This window comes from Falco biarmicus, chromosome 4, assembly GCF_023638135.1.
Source record: "Falco biarmicus isolate bFalBia1 chromosome 4, bFalBia1.pri, whole genome shotgun sequence".
NCBI classification, from domain to species: Eukaryota; Metazoa; Chordata; class Aves; order Falconiformes; family Falconidae; genus Falco; species Falco biarmicus.
The window spans coordinates 43390011-43412518 of record NC_079291.1 but is presented as its reverse complement, the minus strand read 5'-3'; the positions used below and the strand labels follow the sequence as shown (position 1 = coordinate 43412518).

Below are 22508 nucleotides of genomic sequence, written 5' to 3'. Positions count from 1 at the left end.
ATAAAGATTGCTCTTTATGTTCTAGTTTTTTGGTTGTTTTTTTTTTTTTTTTTTTTTTTTTTTTTTTTTTTTTTTTTTTTTTTACAAACTTCTGTCATAGTAAAATTATTGGGGTACTCATTGATTAACAGATAGGATAAATTTAGCTGGCTTCATATGAATTCTGTTCAACCATCTTTTTAATTCTTTTTTTTGTTGTTAGCAAACACTTTATTTTTTTAATTAACTAAGGAATTAGGAGGTGAAACATTCTAATACACTCAGCAGTAGTTAAAACTTTTCAGACATCTTTATTGTACAAGTGATGACATTCTTCTGATGCTGGAAGTAGAGGTTTATCTTATCGGTGTGTACCTTTTTTCAGTGAAGTAGATGCCATACCTTTCCTCTCCTTCCCTTACATCTTTAGGCTTCTCACTGTAGGCTGCTTAGACTCTGGTACAGGAGACATTAATGTGGACATACACATACTGAATGCAGTTATATTCTTGAAACTAGAAAATAAATTGATATGCTTGCACAACACACTGTGAAAAGGGTTAGGATGGTAGGAATAGGGAAAGGTTAGGGAAACAACCAGAAATATTCTCATATGCAGTGAAGAAATAATTGAAAGATTATACCCATCATTCTGTTTTCTCCTTGTGGTAAGAGATAAGCATCAGGCAGAAACAAATTCAAAACTTCAAATTTCAGCAGGGGAGATCGTGGCTTATCAGCCCAGAATGGGTGGACACCTTAAGGGCAAATGGTGGCTGAATACAGATGGTTGATACGACATTTTTTAAGGAAACCTTAGATTTAGCAAAAACTGTTAGTAGTCAAGAATATGAAAATACTCAGCCATTGTGATTTTTTTTTACAAGTCATTGCCTAGCCGTTCCAAACTATGAAAATAAAAATCTAACTGCAGTAGAAATTAGAGCTGACAGATGTTCATTTTTGAGGGACTATTGCCTCCATTATTTCAGCAATAGCATTGGCACAGCTTTTAACATGTCATCAGTGTTTCTAAGATAAGTATCAGTCTTCTGGGTTTTTTTCAGGGTTTTACTGTGTGGCCTGCCAAGTCACTGTTGCTCCAGGCTGAAAATTTCAATGTTTCTTATCCAAAGAACAATTTTTTAAATCATCGTGGTAGTCTGAAGTAGAGCAGCCAAAACACAGAATTACAGATTAGTGTTTTAAATACTGTTTAAATGCTTCTGTAACTCAAAAAATCCTTTTTTTAATTAAAACTTAAAATTTGAAGTCAGTAGCTCACAACATCTAGAAGAGTTTTAATTGAGTAGAGGCATCAGATTTGTTTGGTAATGGTTAATATTTTCAAAGTGTGAATCATCCTTATGTCATTATAATGTAAAGTAATAATTACAGGTAATAAAGGAATGCTATCAGGGTTCTTGGCCAGAAAAAGTATATTGAGAATTGTACTTTTTTATGTGGTGGGGTATTACTATGAACAGAAACCTTTAGAATTGCTTTCTATTACTTAGTATGGAAAGATATAAATTTGTTTAGCACTGAAATAAGCAACAGACTGTCATAGATAAGGTTTTTAGAATAGTCTCACATGAATAACCTTGGTAAGGCCTTTTCTGTTTGTGTGAAACTCGGTCAGTATAATAAACATACTATTTATATGAGCACATTAGCAGAGGACTGGATTGAATGATTCAGGAGGCTTGTTCCAGTGCTGTGTTTCTGTGGCTTACAGAAATGAATGTGCTCAGCATGCAGACGTGTTTCCATTATACTCTTTTGGCCACATGAGGATAATTACGTAGAGTAGATGTATGAAGAAGTTCTTTGTAAAGACAACCAGTGCTGTCAGTGCTGGAAGTACTTACAAACTAACAAAGAGAAAAAATATATTTAAAGGTACTTTTCTGAAAAATGAGGTAGTGCCTCATGGTGAATCCAGGCAGTAGTGTTATCTTCTTTCCAAACCGTGTGGTTTAGGCTTGGAAGTCCTTAATTATTGGAGCTTTTACCCTTGCAGGTTGAAATATGTGATGCAGCAGTTTGTACTTAAAGATGTGTAACAAAAAGAAAGTCACAGCTGTGGGGTATTTATTAGTCCTTTGTGCTGTCTTGTGTGATAGCAGGGTTAGTTCCATATAGTTTATTTTTGATTGAACAATTCACTTGTTTTATTGGTTATTTATGACCTTTTCACTACACAGGTGAAATGGTATATATGGTCTTTTTATTTGACATTTATTTTGGTTTTTAAGAAAAATAGTCTGTATTAGTATGTCTGTGTTTACCTTAAATTCAGCTTCTTTTGAGGTTTCTTGGCATTGAGGAGCCGTTGAGATAGACCTTTTAACTTCTTACCTCTGTGTGGGTGAAGATTCTTTTCCTGCCTTGGGTATCCTGCTGCCCTCTCTGCTTTCCTCCTTCCTTCCTCTCACCAGTGCCTCTTTCCTTGGGTCCTGTGTTGCCCTGCTCTGCTCTCCCTTGCTCCGCTTGTGCCTGTGCCTCTGCAGCCTTTGCCTGGCCCCTCGTGTCCTGCCACCACTGAGATGAAGGAAGGGAGAGCCAGTCCATGTGGCTGCACCCTAAGGGAAATGCTGCCTATAGCAAGCTGCAGCAAACCTAAACAGAGAGGCACAGAGGAGCTGTTAGATGTAGGACAAGATTTTAGAGCTTTCATGTACTGTATTTTAAGAAGAATACTTTTGAGCAAGGTAGTGTTGTGCGTTGTGATGTTGCAGAGCCTGTCATGGCATTGTGTACTATGGAGTGCTTGGACAGGCCAAGGATGTAGCATGCAGAAGGGTTGTTGACACTGGGCTGGATATAAGGGAGTGCCTCTAAATCCAGTCTTGCTGCAGGGTCTGTTCCTGTCTCTGGCATGTCCCGTCTGTCTGTCAGTAAAGAAAATACGTTTTGTTATTCTTCTAATAAGTGCTTGGTAGTTTTGTGCCACCTTTTCTGCCATAAGCAGATGAATTTGCCATGTAAGATTAATTCTTAAATTACACTCCAAAAGCCATAACCTGTTGTTTAAGAGGATTATTAAAGTAACAGAGATGCAGTGGTTAAAATACTGTAATGGCTGTCAGGTAGATGCCACCTCGGTACATAGAAACCTTCACACCTGTGCCTCAGTGGAATGAAGATAATGTTTTTAATGACTCTTAGCACTTTGCTTTCGAGACAGAAAGTAGTATGAGTTACTGCCATGTAGCCTTCTGTAGAAGGCTGCATATTTTACAAAGAGCACTGTTACAATTTCACAAGGTCTATGAGTAACCAAAATTGCACCAAGTAGTACAGGGGCATCTTTAAACACTTACCTAATCCAAGAATTGGGTATGGCTTTCAGAAAGCCAGTAATTAACATTAAAGTACAGTTACCCTCTTCAGTGTATGTAGTTTGAGAAATTGTATGTTGAGTGATTTTTATTGGTGGGTTTTTTTGTGTATGCATGCTGTCTTTCATTATTCCCATGAAAAGTAATTTAAAGCTCTTTTTTTAAGTGTGTGTTACTGCACAGCCATTACATTTCTATGATCTGAATCTTAAATAATAGTCTCTGATAAAATGCATACTTGCTGAATTAAAGTTTGTAGCCACATATTCACATGGTCTGTTTAAATTGAAACACCTGATTAGTGTTTTAAGTGGTAATGTGGTGTGCAATACACTTACTAAATAATTAAATTCCTTCTTACAGTCTTTTGAGGTGTTGAGATACTGCTTGCAAGACTGCCATGTCCAAAGGTGAATAAATATGAAAGATGACTTTAGCCTTGGGAAGCTTATTTTTTCTGGTCACTTTCTATTGCCAGTGAAGAAAGATTCAGCAGTCTGAATCCCCAGGGGTTGGTGGGAGAAATCACCTTTCTCTATTAATGATACCCCAAGCATCCCTGATGGTAAGCCTCCCTGGAATAAAGTTATTCTGTGAATTTGCTTCCCATGTTTATATGTTACGATTCTAACTAAACAATTTCCTTAACCAAAAAAACCCACCAAACCAAAACCAGTGAACTCTTAAGACGGCTCCAGTACAGCTCAACCCCATACATGTCCATCTGACCCAATGAAATGCATCTGAAGGTGTTGAGGGAGTTGGCTGATGTCATTGCAGAGATACTGTCTGTCATCTCTGAAGGATCATGAGGATGGGGCAGGTTCCCATTAACTGGAAAAAAGCAAATTATGCACCTGTCTTGAAAAAGGGTGAGAAGAACAATTCAGGGAAGGCAGTCAATTGGCTTTATCTTGATCCTTAGGAAAATCATGGAGTTGGTCCTCTTGGAACATTTTTGGGCACATGAAGGAGAAGGTGATTGGGAGTAGCTAGTGTGGATTTATCAAGGGTAAATAGTGCTTGACCAATGTGATTGCCTTTTATAATGAGATGATTAGGTCTGTGAATGAGAGGATAACATGAGAAAGACACCAGCCTTGACTTTAGCAAGGTTTTTGACCTTTTCTGTGAGACCATCCTTATGCCATGGTCTCGATGGGTGTACTGCTGGGTACACAGGAAAACTGGATCATCATGTATAAAGGGTAGTGGCTAAGGGTTCATATTCTGCCTCGAGGCTGGTTATAAGTGGCATTCTTCAGGGTCCATCTTGTTTAATATCTTTATTGGTGACCTAGAGAGGAGACGGAATATGCTCATCAAGTTTGCAGAGAACACTAAATTAGGGAGTGTAGTCAATACATGTGAAGACGTATTCAGAAGGACTTAGCCTAGAGGGATCGTCTGATAGGAACCTCTTGAAGTTCAAGGATAAATGCGAAGTCCTGCTCCTGGAATAGGCTAACCTCCTGCAGTGGTACCGGCACCCTGATGGTGGTGAAGACGTTAGCACCATCCAGGTTTGCATCAATAAGAGCACAGCCAGGATACAGAGGGAAGAGATCATGCCCCCCGCTGTGTTCAGCACTTGTTGGACAAAAGCCCTGAGCAGTGTGGTCAGAAATCGGTGCTAACCCTGCTTCAAGAAGGAGGCTGGTCTAGGGGACCTTCCAAAGCTTGCTCCCACCTGGATAGATCTCTGATTCATCTAAACTATATTTTTATACATCAAGTGGTTATATTTCTTAGTCAACATTAGTGTGCTTCTCTCAGGGTTTGCTGCAGGGCAGCTGAGTGAATGAAAAAATGCAATAGGACAGCGAGCTTGTTGTAGTTTAGAAATGAAAGTGTAACTGAGGTTCTTCCTATCCCCTAGTTGATGTATAGAAGAGGTCTGTAAATCCTTCTAATTTATCACAGTGGATACAAGTAAAACTTAGACATTTTTGAATTGTTATATCACAAGTTTACTGTGAATTCTTTTGCTTTCCCTCCTCAATAATGTTTCTAGGTTGCAGCTGGTTTGTTGGGGGTATGCTTTTCTAACATAAAACTTGAAAAATTATATTTTTCTACTCCAGACAATTGAGAGGGCTGTAATTGCTAAACCTTCCTGGTTTTTTACCTTACTTTTAATTGTTTATTACCTTGTTTTAAATTTACATTGCCAAATTTGGACGGTACAAGCGCTGCCTTAACAGAACTGTTAGTGACTGTTGGAAAAACACAATGCAGCACATGCAGTTGTGTTCACACAAAGCAAAGAATAAACCTCTGTCTGTGAGTGTTCACTGATTTCAATAGGCTTTTCAGTAGCTCTGCATATTACAATTCTTAGCACCTAGAATACATTCATATTCGTTATGGCAGTACAGTTCAGTCCCTGCTCGTGACTTGATTCCCCCCCATCCCCTCTTCTAGTGGAACATGAAGTAGAATTATTTTTCTAGTACTAGTAATGTGTTCTAGAAGATGTTACATCTCTTCTCAGAATGACTGAAAATGCATCTTGCTGCTTCTTCCATCTTGTAAGAAACGTGTTAAATACTAGAAATACTTAAAGCTTTTTGGAATCTTTCATGATGACCCTTGTGGCTATTGAGACTGTGAGGTGCTGGGCATGTATGGCATGCAATCGCTTGTATGAACAATTAGTGGAAGAACTAATTGGTATGTAGTAGTGCCATCTTTTAAAAATATTAATACTTCTTTATCTGAATGTATGGAGGATGGGGGGATTCTTTGGATGCTGGGTATCTATTTAAAATGCTTTTTTGTTTGCTTGTAACTTGACTTTATTATTTTGAACACTTGTTTAAACCAAATGGTTCTCGGTAGTGTGCCCAGTATGAAATTGTAGTTATCTGTCTTGAGTTTATGCTTACTGATGTAGCAAGTGTGTTTTCACTTATGAACGTAAACAAAAATAGTCTACTTGAAAACAGTGTTGCAAGAGTTTAGCAAATAATTGCTGGTTCATTCACTTACAGTAAAATCTATAATCAGCTATGATGTTCTTTGCCCTTATCTCTAATGTACAATTAACATCCCTATGAAATGAAGCAGGCTTCTTAAAAAAAAAATAAATATCAAAATTCATTTGACATTGTGAGTGAATTGAACCCTTATGTTTGTTTGAAAAACTTCATGTTTAAGATATCCCAATAATGATTTCAGACAGCTATTTAGTTTAAGCATTTGATTAAGACATTTAATATATTAATATATGGCATATTACCTTTGTAGATGAACCGACTAGTCCTAGTATTGACCATGATATTGCACACATTCCTGCTTCTGCTGTTATTTCTGCATCTGCTTCTCAAGCACCAGCTGTAACAACTGTTCCTTCCAGTCCCACATCTCCAGTCCCTCTAATTCGGCGACAGCTTTCACATGATCATGGTGAGTGTTGATTTCATTTTTTGATTTTTTTATGCACCTTTGTCCTTTTACACTCTGAAGAACAGGGGTGAAAATTATAAACTCTCTATTGCTTGAAAAAAAAAATAGTAAAAATGTAATACAGGTTCCTACATGCTAAAAAATTTCTATTTGTTTGTAGAATCCATCCGGCCTAGTGTCCTGGATAGCCAGCCTGCTGCAAAAACTGAGAGATCAAAGTCATATGATGAAGGACTGGATGACTACAGAGAAGAGGGAAAATCGTGAGTTCATGAAAATATCAGTTAATTTGGAGATCTGGTTTTTAAAGTGTATAAAAGCTCATTTTAACCTTTCGTTTTTCTCCCAACAGATCCATTAAGCATGTGTCTAGTTTGAAGGGGATTAAGGTAGGTAAATGCGTTTATAACAACTCCAAAGAATTACATATACTGTTGTGACAAGCTGTATGTATTACACAACTCCATTATACAAAGTGATGTGTTAAACATGGACATGAAGTTTATTGGAATTGCTCATCAAATTGTTCATGCTGTATGCATCACATAAGTAAACATGGTCTCTTTCCTTCCTAGGCTCACCACATGGTCCTTGATTGCCATTTTCCTCAGCCTCTGTAAACAAAGCATATCCATGGCGTGCTTATGTAAAAACTTACTAATGAGAGTCTAAGACTCCTGCAGTTTCTCAGAGTATTCTTGGGATGTGTAAGGTCACTATTGTTGTATGGAAACTTTAGAAATTATATTTTCCCAGGATGATATTTCTAGGGGAGTTTTTGAAGTGAGAAACATCTTGAATGGAGGGATTGTAGAGAAATGTGTTTAGAAGTAAACTGTGATCATCTTTCTGTGATATTTTCTTTAGGTCCCAGATAGCCAGAAATCTTCAGAAGACTCTGGTTCCCGGAAAGATTCTTCTTCAGAGGTCTTTGGTGATGCCTCTAAGGAAGGATGGCTCCATTTTCGTCAGCTTGTTACAGACAAAGGAAAGGTACCTGTCATGTTTAGCTTTTTTAACCTAGCACTGATATTAAGCTGGTGAAAAACTAAGATAAGAAACCTGAAGTCTCCCTGTATTGCTTTTTTAATTATTTTTTTTTTTTGGATTTGAGCATCAATAAAACTTGAAAAAATTTTAGACCTGTTAGAACATTATTTTAGTGAATTCCTCAGCTGCTTTTACAGACTGCTTTCTGAACTGTCCTAATTTTACATTTTGAAGTATCTGTGAAGTAAACTAATTCCCAATGACCAAGTAGTAAGAATCAGTCCCTTGATAATGATAGTTTGTGGTCTTTTTTTCCTCTTTGCTAATAATGAAAAAAAGCGGTAATTTTTGTGAACGACATAGAGTTGAGTTCAAATTAATCCTATACGCAAGTGTAGACTAACACTTAAGGACAATTTCGAGTCTGGAATTGCAGTGGTGTGTAAATGCAAGTCTGACTTGAATTAAGTTTTAAAAGCATGGGCGAGAGTCTGCCACATATTTTTTACTGCTTTTGTAGTAACGCCTCCCGTAAATTCTAGTTACATTCTGTTTCTTGCAACTGTCATACATGAACACACACTTGATGGGTGATCAGGTAGGGCAGGCGACTGAGCGATTCATTCCTCTGATGGAGAGCAGTTAGTGAATCCCACTTGTGTGTAGTCTTTCCACAGGCTGTTCTTAAGAATGGTAGAAGTAGGTAGGTGGTTAGTCTTTTTAAAAGTTCTGGAGGCAGTTTTTATAATCCAGAAACATTCTTTGTAAAAAATAAGCAAATTAGCATATTGGTTGATGTTTTTCAGCGAGTTGGTGGGAGCATTCGACCGTGGAAGCAGTTATATGTTGTTCTTCGAGGTCATTCACTTTATTTGTACAAGGATAAAAAGGAACAAGTGACCCTGTCTGAAGAAGAACAACCTATAAGCATCAATGCTTGTTTGATAGACATCTCATACTGTGAAACGAAGAGGAAAAACGTATTTAGACTCACCACGTCAGACTGCGAGTATCTGTTTCAAGCTGAGGACAGAGATAATATGTTAGCATGGATTAAAGCAATACAAGACAACAGCAACTTAAATGATGAGGTAATTGTGTAATACATAATGCAGAAGCCATAGTTCTTGTCTTCTAAATTGATTGTATTTTCTTGCAATTAATACTTCAACAAAAGAAATCATGTGCAATTAAACAGTAGACCGAAATGTGTACAGGAACATACAAGAAAATGAGGTAAAAGTCAAGGTAACTGAGTAAACAGAGTTTAAAAAAGCCTGATGTACTCATAATCAGAGAACATACTTTGGAAATAAATGAATTAATGTTGTTGCTGAATTGACTAAACATATACTTCATATAAAACTGATTTGTCAAAAATTTCTAATCTTTTTAAAAAGATAATTGCAGGATTAGTGTGGGTTTTCTTCAGACTTGGATTGCAGAGTGGTGTGTGCAGTGGTATAGTGGGATGAGTTTCTCGGTGTAAAAGTGAAACTTTGAAAGTTGACTTATTTCTCTGATTAAATATTGATGTTCCTAAGTATAAATGTTAATGCTAATTACAAAAGGCAAACATACACTATTGTACGTAACATAAATATCTGTCCCAATAATTGTCCTCAGTGTGTTTTCATGGCAATGATGAACAACTGAGGAGTATTTTCATGTCTGTGAGCATGCGCACCTGCTCAGATTTGAAATAAGTATCCAAAGGAAAATGGATTAATAAGCATTATTAGACAGATGGATAACAGCACATTTGAATTCATGGCTGTTTCAGCTGTATGTGTGGTAGCAATTAGTTACAGAAGTGGTGTGTGCACAGAGGACTGGATTTTTCAGAATAGTAAGGTGTGTTGACTTGCATGTTTTCTATTTAAAATTACTTTCAATTTAACAGGATTTAATCAGATTGTATTGCTTTGGAAAAAAGTCTGAATAGCAGCATATAATTTGTAATTACTCACTTTAGTTTTCCTCATGTTTTTTTAGATATTCTGTCATTATTGGTCTGAAGGACTGCCTGTTAGATTTACAGGTTTTTAATTACTGGCGTGTTAATTTTTCATATGCGGTCTGTTGACAGGAAGAGGTAATCGTATTCTGAAAAAAAGAAAAATTGGTGTATTTTACAAGATTGTAAAGTAGATCTCAATTCATTTTATAGGATACTGGTGTCACAAGCAGAGATCTAATTAGTCGAAGGATTAAAGAATACAGTACAATGATGAGGTACGTGAATTATATGCTGCCACTAGTTTTTTTAGAATTCTTATGTAGCTTCTTTTTACTGAGGTAATATATATTGTTTCAGTTCTTCAAGCAGCAAAACTGAGCCATCTCCCAAAACACCTCGCCAGAGTCTAAGTATCAGACAGACTCTGCTTGGAACTAAAGCAGAGCAGAGGACCCAGAGTCCACATTCTCCTAAGGATGAGTCTGAAAGGAAGCTTCTCAGTAAAGGTCTGTATGTTTTGTGTATTTTTTTAGTTCCTTAAAGCCCCAGCGTGAGGCCATTGAGGTGCCTTTCCCAGATTTTTCAAACTCATGAATATACAGATGCAAACCAAGTATTAATCAGCTGTAGTTTTTTCAAGCTGCAGCTATAATGACTGATTTCTTGTAACTACTTCATTTGGATGTTATGTTAGATATATTTCAGGTGATCTCAGGTCCCTGAAGCTGTTTATTCCAGTCCCCTCTCAAGGGGGTTTTGAGGGTTTTTACTTCCTACAGCTTCGTGTAGTGTTAACAGTAGTAAAATCCAGGTGTTACACTTACTGTGACCAATTTTTGCCAAGCTTTGGAAATTAAAATTTAGTGCGTAATTCATATTTTTGCCTCCAGCTGACTTGAAAGCGACAGGATAAGTTAATATTTTAAATACGCTGTTAAGACACCAGAGTGTTCCACTGAAGAGCACAGGATAAAACAGTAAAATACAGGAGTGAAACTATTACTATTTTTTCCAGAACAAAATTAATGCCTGTTGAATTTTTTAAAAAGTCCAATGAGCTGGCACCACAAACTTAAATGGGTAACTGAACTCTATCAAATAATGTTACAAGCCATATTGTTGTGGTTTGGGGTTTTTTTGGTCTCCCCTCCCCAAAGACTGTGTAAATGTATGGTATTTCTGATCAGACTGTTCTTGTAAGGATGTTGGATACAAATTCAAGAAACTGGCTGAGCAATCACTTTTGATCAACCACTTCTGAACAATGTAGTCTTGAATTTAAGCTGTGAGTGAATATGTTACCAGCAAACATCCCTTTGCCCCTGCTGTGCTACAGATTACGTAACTAAATTGCAGATATTAAGTAAATGTCAAATCTGCTGAAAGAGTATTTCCAGAAATACTTGAATAAGAAGGAAGTACTATTGTATATTAGGCTACTTGCTGTACAGGATAAATGGGAATTGTAATTTGCTATGTGAATTTATAGGAGAGGTAAACAGAGCAACTGAATTTTTAATCTGATTTTTGGATAGGTAATACTTCTTAGTGTTGGAGTCCTGTTTGGAGTTATTTGGGAGTGACTAAAATCTGGTAACTTTTGAAAGAGTGAGTAGGTCTGCACAAGTGTGAGCATGGATGTATAGTTTCATAGGTATTTTGTATGGCATTGTGATTCAGTAGCCACTTAATCTTGCTCTACTAAATGTAGACTTAATTTTTAAAAATGTAATTCACGTACCTTCAGTCTTAGAATGATGAAATTCCACAGTACCAACCGGTTACTTCATTTTCCAAATCTGGGTGTGAGTATGTTCAAGTGTATCTTTTGAATCACAGAAGAGTAAAAGAAGGTATGTTTAAGACAGACTGATGTTCAGTGAGTTGTTGCAGGAAGCTTGGCCAGTGAAAGAAGTAAAAATGCAGCAGGTGTCACTTGATCTTTGCAAATCTGTTACCTGTATTCACAGTAGGTTTTGTGATTTAAATGTTCTTATTTTTGTTCTTATTTCCTTGCTTGCATTATACTAACAACAAAAAGATGAGACAAGCCCACCAAAAGACAAGGGAACATGGAGAAAAGGCATTCCAAGCATTATGAGGAAGACATTTGAAAAGAAGCCATCTGCTGTAGGAACATTTGGTGTTAGACTAGATGACTGCCCCCCAGCTCATACCAACAAAGTATGGAAGGACAATTTTTCTTTCCATTGTGATTTTAAAATACTTTTTGTATTAATTACTTTAAAGTTTACATATAACTTTTCTTTTTTCTTCAGTATATTCCATTGATTGTTGATATATGCTGCAAACTGGTTGAAGAAAGAGGTCTTGAGTACACAGGTATTTACAGAGTTCCTGGAAATAATGCTGCCATCTCAAGTATGCAAGAAGAGCTCAACAAAGGAATGACTGACATTGATGTTCATGATGATGTAAGTCTTTGATCACACTATCTTCAGGTTGGACTTCCAAAAACTTGTGGTTGTGTTGTGATTATAGAAATATAAAGCGTGTCTGTCCTTTTCTTCTGAATGTGTAGAAATGGCGAGACTTGAATGTGATAAGCAGTTTGCTGAAATCCTTCTTCAGAAAGCTCCCAGAACCCCTTTTTACCAATGGTAAGTTGTTTACATTATGATTTTGTCTTTAGGAATTACTCTTAAAGAGTTGTCTTGCAACTTTCAGATGATTTGTGAGAAAATCCAGTGGAATCATCCCAACTCTAATAAATGCCCTCTTTCCTTATTAAAGAGCAGGGAGTCATGGTGATTGTAGAGATTAAGAATGAGAGCTGTAAATAAATTTCTCTGATGTTGAAGGGATTATGAATTTGCAAAAAAACTGTTAGATTTGCAATTTTACTGTTGAAATATTCTGTGAAAGCTGTTGTTGTTTTTCCCCACTGCCATCTATATTATATACAATATAATGGGCTAATTTGTGACTTCCAGAGGTCATTCATACACGTGTGTGTGTGTATATATATATATGTAGTGTTACCTGTGTTCTCAGAGGGGTGGGTCTGGGTGTGGGTGTGTATACACACACATGCACGCACATATTTTTTAAAAAAAATTTACTAAACTAAAAGTTACTTTTTTTAACAGACAAATATGCAGATTTTATAGATGCCAATAGAAAAGAAGATCCTGTTGAGCGTCTGAAAACGCTGAAGAGACTGGTAAGCTGAAATCAGGTGTGTTGTAGGTGCACTACAAAATTAGCATTAAATGTTTAATGTTCTGAAATAGTGATTGTTTGTTTCAGATTCATGATTTACCTGAACATCATTATGAGACTCTCAAGTTTCTTTCTGCACACCTGAAGACAGTAGCGGAGAACTCAGAAAAGAACAAGGTATCAGAAACAAAAGTATAATGTATTTTGGTTTGTTGCTTTCATTAAGTACAGTTTCTCTGCAGGATTATTTCTGTTAAAGTGATAATTTATTGTAGAGAAAATTAAGACTTTTGCTACATTGAGAAGATTTTTGGATTAGGCTAAGGATTCCTGCAAAATATGCACCTACTTAGTGTGAATAAAATTTATTCAAACTGGTATTAATTCGTGTGGGAATAACTGCCTACATCCTAAATTGATCAGAAGTCTATATATACAATCCCATCTAGACACCAACAAGAGTGTGCCGGGACAGGGCTCAGGTGAATGTCTATGACCTGAGTGAACCTGTCGTGCCATCTTTGTGTGAAGTCTGGCTTCCTGGACGCTTGTGTAATTTTTAAGACCAGGACTTGCTGCAATTATTTGAATGTTTCATGACCCTGTAGATGCTGTTTTGGCTGGTTTTGAAGAAAGAAAATTCATCATGTAGAGGGTGGTAGTTCACTACTACAGGGTCTTTGTCCACCTCTAAGAATAGCTTTTTGTCATTTCCATGGGGTGAGGAAGAGTTAACATTAGGTGCTTCTATGCATGCTGTAATCCTACAGTAAATGCAAATAATAGCATCCCCCTTTTTTAGATCTCAGGGAGGGGTAGCTGAATGCAAAGCTGTGCACAGTATGCATGTGTTTCTGGATGCTTCACTCAGGGCGGGTAATGTGGTGGCTTGTTACTTGGCTACCAATACGCAGGGTCCAGCAATAAAATTTATATGATTGATGCTATATAAATGAACCTGTGGCCAATCTTAAATAATTCAAAAGATCGGAAAATATCTCGGTTCAAATTAATATGGTAGGTTCCAACATCAGCTTGGCAAGTAATACCTTCTAGTTAAATATGAAAGAAAAATATGTGTGTACATGAAAAAAAACACGTAACAAATTATAACTTATAGTGGAATTAAAGCTGACATTAAAAGGAAATGATAGTAAATGTCATTTTTAAGTGCAATGCCTAAAGCTAAACTTTATTTACAATTTTATAGCTTTGGTGTGCTGTATAAATGTTTAAATAATGTTCATATAGGATATATAAGGCTAGATGAGTGAGGTGATATTATAATTGTATGACTTGTCAAAGGCCACAATTCAAGTCGAAGTGAGCATTAAGGGCTTGTGTCATCTTTGCAACTTCCTTCTGGCATGCACAAGGACCTTGCCTTCTACATATTGGTCTATTCTATTTCACAACAGTAAACTATAAGTCAGAGAAGTGAGCAAAAATAGAAGGTAAGTGTTCTGCTGCTGCTTTCTTGGCATTATTTGTCAAGAGATGTAACATTAAAAGTAAATTAAGTGGATGATTAGTATTGTGACATGATCATACGTCTCTGAGTCTGTCATTAATAGATGTGTTGGATCTATGATGTTGGTTGCTGCCACTTCCTCCCAAGTAGGTGCAAATTGAATGAGCTCTTTTTCAGTAGACATAATCCGGTATTTGATTACCAGCTTAATTTTTGTGTGCGTGTCATGTAAACATTTTCAGGAAAAAAAAAAACCAGGGAACTAGCAATGACTTTTTATTGAAAAAAATTATATAAAAAAATGCTTAAAACATCAGTGTTTCTAAACAAAATAAGTAGTTTTTATAGGAAGAAAAAAAAATCCCCCTGAAAGTTTAAACAATATATCTGAATTCTTGAGTTTTCTATGCTTGTGGATCTGTTTAATTGCAGTGGGTTAAACAAGATTGAACTCTGAATTGCAGAAATGTTGGATGCATTTATTGTAGCTGCATATAGGAGAGTTTTAGTGTAGTGTAACATCCTGCCTGAGTCAGTAATGTTTTTAAAAACCTTTTGTCCTTATTTAAAATGGCTCTCAGACATACTAATGGAGTTACATAAATGTACTTAGCCCATATTACTGTATTTTCTCATTATAAATGTATGATATGGAAATATTTCATTTCTTAGATGGAACCAAGAAACCTGGCAATAGTATTTGGTCCGACACTTGTGAGGACATCTGATGATAACATGACACACATGGTTACGCACATGCCAGACCAATATAAAATTGTAGAAACACTCATCCAAAAAGTAAGTGGATGCATTTCATTATTCAAAAAATAAGATTGTACACAGATCGATCAGCTTTTCTTTCATTGGGCCAGGTTGCGTCTGATGTTTATCCGTCGAACTTCAGGATATCATTTTTAATAATGTTCATGTTTGATTGTTCCACATTTGGGTTTTGTGTTTCCTGTGGGGTTTTCACCTTTTTTATTTTAAATTGTAGCATGACTGGTTTTTCACAGAAGACGATGCTGAAGAACCTCTTGTAAGTATTGTGTCATAAATATTTGTATTAATTAATAAGACTTAGTTTAGAATCCGCTTCTGCTGCCTATAGAATGTCTGTGTATTTCTTAACTGCATCACTGTATGGTTTGCTCTTCAGAAGCACCTTTTTAGCTCTCCAGTCCTTGCAGTAATGATTTTTTTTAAAAAAAAAAGCCATGCATTTGTTTTAAAAGCATAAAGCAAAATGGGAAAATAAGAATACGTGAGGAAGGCGTGTCCTCAGGTGAATAATGCAGTTTTCTAAATGCTATTGAATCATAATGAACTATTTGTGAAACGATGATGAAGAGATCTTTGTTTATTAACTATAGACAACAGTTCAGGAGGAAAACACTGTAGAATCTCAGCCAGTGCCAAACATAGATCATTTACTCACCAACATTGGAAGAACGGGAGTATCTCCTGGAGACGTATCAGGTAACTCTTGCCCGGACAGTGTTAGTCCGTAGGCTAGAATAACCTACTCTGTTAACTCACTGTAACTCTCTCTTCCTATTTTCTTTTACTAATAAACTATTTTTCTCTTTTCCAAAAGATCATTAACACTTCTTAAAGACTTGAATTGTTGATAATCATGCATGATATAATTTGGAAGACTTTGTTGTCTAACAGGAATATAATCATTAAAAGATGAGGCTTGCACATACTATTTTATTTATTCACAGTAACCCATGCAATCATCATCGTGAGGTGAAGCAGATATGCTGCTGTAAAGTGGTTTGTTGTGAAGGCAGAAAGACTGATCTTCAGTGGTGGTCTAATATTGCTCCTTCCAAACGTTAGGAATGCAAAAAATTGAGTTTTGTTTTCTTGTCAAGTGGTGGACACTTTAATATTAAAGTATGTTGCAGTATGTCTATACTAAAGCTGATTTCCTTCTGTTTATAAATGCCATCCTCTTTTGTGGCTAAGGACAAGCATTGCAGGCTCTTTTTTGGTGACTTTTTCCCCCCCTCCCTTCACTATAGTATTGCACTAACCCAGCATGTTGTATCCCACAAATGTTACCCCTTCGTCTTTAGCTTTTGTTTCAGTTTTCAAAGGGTTGTTCAGCACTTACTGAAACAGTCACTTTGTCCTGATGTTGCAACAGGCGAAGTGGGAGGAGTCTATCACACGGTGATGTCATTAGTGGATTCTGTGATGTCACTGATGGACAGCTGGAACTGTAGGAAGAAGGAGGACTGTTGCCCACACTGTAGCTGCCTTGTCTGCAGAAACCCCCGTTTCTTGTAAATGGAAAAAAAAAAAGTTGATCTGTGCTGTAAATTTTCTTTTAAGAGTATTTTAAACAGATCAATGCTACTTTTTAAAAGTTTTTCTGCTGTTTCTTGTTATCTCTGAAGCAGACCCTGAGGAGAAATAGCATGGTATGGTCTACCAGTCTTTCTAGTCATAAAGCATTAGCCATGTGTCAAAAAGGGGTGTGGCAGGGGGCTCAGCTCTTTCTTCCTAGCTGGAACACATCCAAGTTCATATTTTTAGTCATTGTGCTAGCCCCTTCCTACCCCCTTTATAATTGTATAATCTTGGGTTTTGCAAGACAGTAAAACTATGGTGTCCATTTTTCATTTCATAATAGCGCTTGTTATAGAAAAGTACAAAACTGGTAGCTGCTGAAATCTAGCCAATTTAAAAAGAAAATTTTACCTATACGTAGTCAGAGGTGGAGGGAGATGTATAATTGGGGTTTTACACACAAAGTACGACTTAATTTCTTTAAAAACTCACAAAAATAATATGACTACATGAACCATAATTTGTACCTAGGGCAGCCAACAGTACTAAGACATTCAATTTTGCTTTGCATATCCTGAATCTCAGGAGAGTACACAGTACAATCCTGAAATGGTCTTTCAGCTGCGGTTTTGCAGGGGCTGTATACTTAAAACATCGAATAAACATTAGTATTTCTGTTTTTTATTTAGAAGAACAGGGCTCCTTTGCCATTCCTATCATTGAGCTGGTTCTGCCTACAATTCACAGCATCCTTTCATGGCGGTGGCTTTCTGTGGTGCAGCTTGCATCTTTGTGAGCTCTGACTATTCACTCTGTTCTGGTTTTTATTTGCTTCACATTTTGTTCTGTGCTTGTCTTTTTCCATAAGTCCAGCATTGTCTGTAGCAACAGCAAAAAAATTGCACAGAACTGAGCAGAATTGTTTGTGTTTTTTTTTAATTTTTCCACAGATTCCGCTACTAGTGACTCAGCAAAATCTAAGGTAAATCCTTTTGTGCAATGATGTAGTTATAAGCTTCTGAAATATGTTGGATATTTGCTTGCTTTATTAAATCACTTATATGCAGATGTACTGTAGAGCTTATGTAGAATCTTTTCAATAAGTGGTAATACTGTTTTCTCATCAGATCGTTTTAAAGTGTTACATTGGAAAAGTATCACTTGTTTGTGGTTAGTTGCATCTGCTAAAGCAGTCAGCTGCAGACATAAACAGCTTTGTTCCAAGCTCTTGCAATTGTGAGCGCTTACCTCCTTTTTGCATCTCGTTTAGTCGAGGTAAATGTATATAGTATGTTCCCTGTCATTGTGGGCATACTGCTTACTCCCAGACAGTATTTGTGTTTCCCTGTTTCCCCTATTTCACTGAGAAAAGTGTGTGTAGAATTCAGCCTTTTCTTCCGCAGAAGGCAATAGTTGCTCCTCTTACAGTAGGCCAGAGGTGCTGCCATAGGAAGTGCCATCCGAACAGAGAGAAGAATTGTTGTGGTCACTTGGTAGGCCCCGACACCCAGTGGTCCATGGCCAGTCGGTTTTGGACTAGCACTAACCTGCTGGCACAGCATTCAGAGGTGTCACCTGTCGTCCAGAAGGTTCTTTGTGCTGCCTGTAGGCAGCCCTTGTGCAGGAGGCTGGGCAGTCACGCTGCAGGCTTCTCAGGTGCTTGTTTCCCTGGAGGCTCTCAGCAAGACTTAGTGTGTGTCTTCTGCCCACCCTGTCCTGATCTCTGCACCGAGAGTGTGGGATATTTTTTGTCGTGGCCCGACATTCTGGATAACCATGAATATTTTTGTTACTGTTGGTTGAGTAGACGTTTCTCCCAACTCTTCCCTGTCCGTGTTCACGTAAACAAATCAGTGCACCAGTGCTGAGGCTGTCATGGTCAGTGCAGCCACTCTATTATTGTATGGCTGTTTGACCTTGGCTTGCGAAGTCATATAGTGGCAAATTTTCACTGTTGCCAGCACTTGTTTCATTTCTGAGGAGATGGTGAATAGGAATGAAATTTGTGCCAAGAAAAAAGTTGTTTGAGCAAAAATATTAAATGCACTGTGTCTTTTCAGTGCTTTGCCTTGTATGGCCAGGGCATTTATGCTGCAATAGTAGGCATCCTGCGATAGTTCACTGTCACGTGGGAGCTGTGATGCTGCGCTTGCGGAGCAGAGAAGTACCTTGTTGGACAACAGCTGAGTGGTTAGATGATGACTAGTGCGCATTGGCTTTCCCATTTGTCTTTAAGCTTACTCTCTTAACTGGCTTTCTGAACTAGATGATTCTTTCAGTAATGATGTCCCAGATTTATTGGCAAAATGGTTAACGAGAGGATGGCTCTTCCCCCCCTTCTCCTATCTTTCTCTGCGGTGCTGCACAGTAACAAGTAATTTGGCTTTAGAAGACTTTTGGAGCATAGCTCGTGGCAGCTGGTCTGAGTCTTCCTTCCGCCAGGTCAGAGAGAGGGCTAGATACCTGAACATAGGCTTAAGCCCACGTAGCTGACACCTGTGCTGCTCTTGTTGAGCCGTAGGCAGATGTCAAATATCAGTCCCACTATGTTAAAGGCCTCCGATATGAGCAGCTGCCCTTTCCGGGAGATGCCATTGCTGTATTCTTTTCTCAAATGTCTGCACTGTGCAACACACCGGTCAGCAGTGAACTTCCCACTTGTTTTAAAGGCAGCAGTGGGGCGGTAAGTAGGAAAGGTACATAGCTTTGAAGCGGCCAGGTGGTAGTGTTGTCAGTGTAGTGAAAATAGGTTTTAATTAATTTTATAAAATTAAATAATTGGGCTTTTCCCTTTATTGCTTCCGTGCAATTGGAAAGGTAGATTCCTCAAAAATCAGGAAGAAACTTACTTTGTAGTGATGACTTGATGCAATTTAAAAACTGAGCCTGAAAGATGAAAAATCTACTGAAAAGTAGTTTGAGAAATTATTCTTTTCACGTAGGTAAGACCTTGAAAGGAGGGATTGAAACCACACTTTTGGGACTTTTCTGGGAAGCAGTTTCAGTTGCAAACCAGTCTTGAAAAGGTTGTCTTGCTGTACTGGAGCCTGCTTTATTAGTCAATCAAAGACTAAATAGCTGTATATACAAACTAGTCTTTGTTAAGTTGAAGGGATTCAGATAAAAAGTGGAATTGAAAACCGACTTCTTGGGCAATGTCACAGACTACAGAAAGAGCATGGAAATATTTTCCTGAATAAAGACAGACTTTCTGCTGTGAAGCTCAGGATGTGTTTTTAAAAACTCAGGCTAATGAATGTCTCCTTGTGATTTCTAATCATGCTTCCTCTCCCTTTTCCTTTTTTTAACAGGGTTCTTGGGGTTCTGGAAAGGATCAGTATAGCAAGGAACTGCTTGTGTCCTCCATTTTTGCAGCAGCTAGTCGCAAGCGGAAAAAGACAAAAGAGAAACCACAACCAAGCAGCTCAGAGGATGAGTTGGATAATGTGTTTTTCAAGAAGGAGCTTGCAGAGCAATCTCGTGGTGACACAACAAAAGAGGACATGGCTAAAGGGGAATATGAAAGAGAGAGAGACATAGGGAGAAAACAGAGGATGTTTGTCTTGAAGGAAAAAGAGAACAGCAGTAAAAAAGATGGGAGTGTTATAAAGGATGAAAAGAAGTCATTAAAGAAGGAAAGTATCCTGTCAGAGGAACCTTCATTGCCTTACCATGAAAAATGTACAAAATCACCAAATCTCAGCTGTCTGCAAGCCATGCAGAAGAATAACCCAAAAATGCCTGTTTCACAGTCCTCTTCCCAGGTTGAGGAGGCAGTGTCTGACTCCAGCACTATGCTAAGCACTTCCTCCCAGGCTTCCCAGCACAGACACTCATGCAAAAAAGTAGCCAGCCCTGAAATTAAACACAATGAGTTTTTGGCAGCTGATGTCAGTTCCATCACCTCAGATTATTCAACTACTTCATCTACTATATATCTGACTGGTTTAGATGCCAGTATGCTGAGCCCTGAGGTGCAGTCGGTGACAGAAAGCAAGGGAGAAGATGCTGATGATGAAAGAAGCGAATTGATCAGCGAAGGGCGTCCTATGGAGACAGACAGCGAGAGCGACTTCCCTGTCTTTGCCACAAGTGCTGCTGCTGAAAGGCTGTCCAAGGGGAAGGTTTCAGAAGTGGTAAAGACCAGTCGGAGGAACTCTGAAGAAAGCGAAGTAAGTTGTACTGAGGGAAGTTCAACACCAAAGTTAGAGTCTCGCAGACTTTTCAGCTCACACAAACTTATTGAATGTGATACACTGTCTAGGAGAAAGTCTGCACGGCACAAAACGGACAGTGAGGGTTCAGGAGATGCAAAGAGTGAGAAGGACTTACCTACTGTGACCAAAATGTTTGACATAATGAAAAAAGGAAGATCGACAAGCAGTTTAGCCACATCGGCCAAAAGTGAGGCTGACAAGCAAGAACCTACCTGGAGGCTTAAAATTACAGATAGGTTAAAGCTGCGACTCAAATCATCTGCAGATGACATGTTTGGAGTTGGGAATCAGAAAGCGAACTCTGCAGAGACAGCAAAGAGAAAAAATATCAGGCGAAGGCATACGCTTGGAGGACAGAGGGATTTTGCTGAAATAAGTGTCCTGAATGCTTGGAAGGCTCAAGAGCCAAGTCAAAGTAGAGAGAGAGAATCTGAGCTTTCAGCTGTGAATCGGTTGAAGCCAAAATGTCCAGCGCAGGACCTCTCGATCTCAGACTGGCTTGCACGGGAACGTTTACGCACTAGCACAACTGACCTTAATACGGGTGAAACTGGAAAGCCCAGACTTGAGAACACTAGCATAGCAGATGTATCAAAGGTAGATCTGCCTTTGTCTGCAGAGATGCAAGCAGATGAAGGCAGTTCTTCCAGCAGCTTGACTTTAATTAACAGAACACCACCTTCGGGACCATTTCAGCCACCAGACCAGGTAAATGGTGAAAATTATCAGAATATGAACAAAAACAACTTTAGCCCAGCAGTTGATGCCCATCCTCATAAACTGTCTGGGACCCAGGTGGTTAGATCTCGATTCTACCAGTATCTTTGAAATGGGGAGATATGTCCACTACAGCAATTCATTAACTTACTGTTACACTTCCCAGTAACTCTTGTGTGTGTGTGTACATATATATTTTTTTTTCCTGTACTGTTGTTGTTACGCAGCCTTCGTTTGGGCTGGTTTCATCAATATGCTCTGTGGAACGTCTTCACAGTGCATTACCACAGCCAGAAGAACACTAAAGTTAAAGTATATATATATATATTTTAAGAAAAAGTATATTTGATGGCTGCATACAAATGTTGAACAAAGCATCTGATGCAACATGCTGTGTAGTGCATACATGGTTTTCTGACTGGGAGTTGGCCTGGCATTAGTATGCAGAAAAACTGTTCTTTTGGTTTAGTCACTAACAAGTGCCTCATCATAAATTCATTTGGTTTGTTAGGGTGCCATATTGTTAAATTAGAGAAACTTATTACAAACAAATGAATGCATTTTACTGTTAACGAGTTTCATTACATTTTACAAATGTTAACGCAGGTGGCTACAGAGCTTCCATTCCTTAGGCATTCCAGTAAATATTGGAGTTTTATATTTCCAATTTTAATACAGATTTTGAGTTTTATGTGACTTGAATTTTTAATCTTTCTGTAAAATAAGTAACTTAAATGTACATACTACATGTGTATCTTTTCTTCAGATACCAGATTTGATATAAATGTTGTAACATAGGCGTGTAGATAGTGAATACTGGATGGAACTGGTTTCTTTTATCGAGAATATAATTCTGCATGATGACCCAACGAATCCAAACCTGTATTATACCTGTGTGCACACCCACTTAAACACTGGAAATAAAATTGTTTTCGTGA

The 22508-nt window shown here is 37.8% G+C and overlaps 1 protein-coding gene across 6 annotated transcripts in view; it reads left to right on the top strand.

Annotated features, from left to right (window-relative positions):
* The window catches only part of ARHGAP21 (Rho GTPase activating protein 21), a 118990-nt gene extending 96482 nt beyond the window's left edge, over window positions 1–22508 (top strand). For all 6 annotated transcript variants that reach the window (XM_056335975.1, XM_056335974.1, XM_056335976.1 and 3 more), the window contains 17 exons: window positions 6573–6731; window positions 6892–6994; window positions 7084–7120; window positions 7599–7724; window positions 8528–8812; window positions 9892–9956; window positions 10039–10187; window positions 11723–11865; window positions 11961–12116; window positions 12224–12302; window positions 12792–12865; window positions 12952–13041; window positions 15008–15133; window positions 15333–15374; window positions 15709–15814; window positions 17587–17618; window positions 19948–22508. In XM_056335975.1, coding sequence (XP_056191950.1) covers window positions 6573–6731; window positions 6892–6994; window positions 7084–7120; window positions 7599–7724; window positions 8528–8812; window positions 9892–9956; window positions 10039–10187; window positions 11723–11865; window positions 11961–12116; window positions 12224–12302; window positions 12792–12865; window positions 12952–13041; window positions 15008–15133; window positions 15333–15374; window positions 15709–15814; window positions 17587–17618; window positions 19948–21681 — 3506 coding nt within the window. In that variant the 3' untranslated portion in view covers window positions 21682–22508. The remainder of the gene's footprint in view (window positions 1–6572; window positions 6732–6891; window positions 6995–7083; window positions 7121–7598; window positions 7725–8527; window positions 8813–9891; window positions 9957–10038; window positions 10188–11722; window positions 11866–11960; window positions 12117–12223; window positions 12303–12791; window positions 12866–12951; window positions 13042–15007; window positions 15134–15332; window positions 15375–15708; window positions 15815–17586; window positions 17619–19947) is intronic.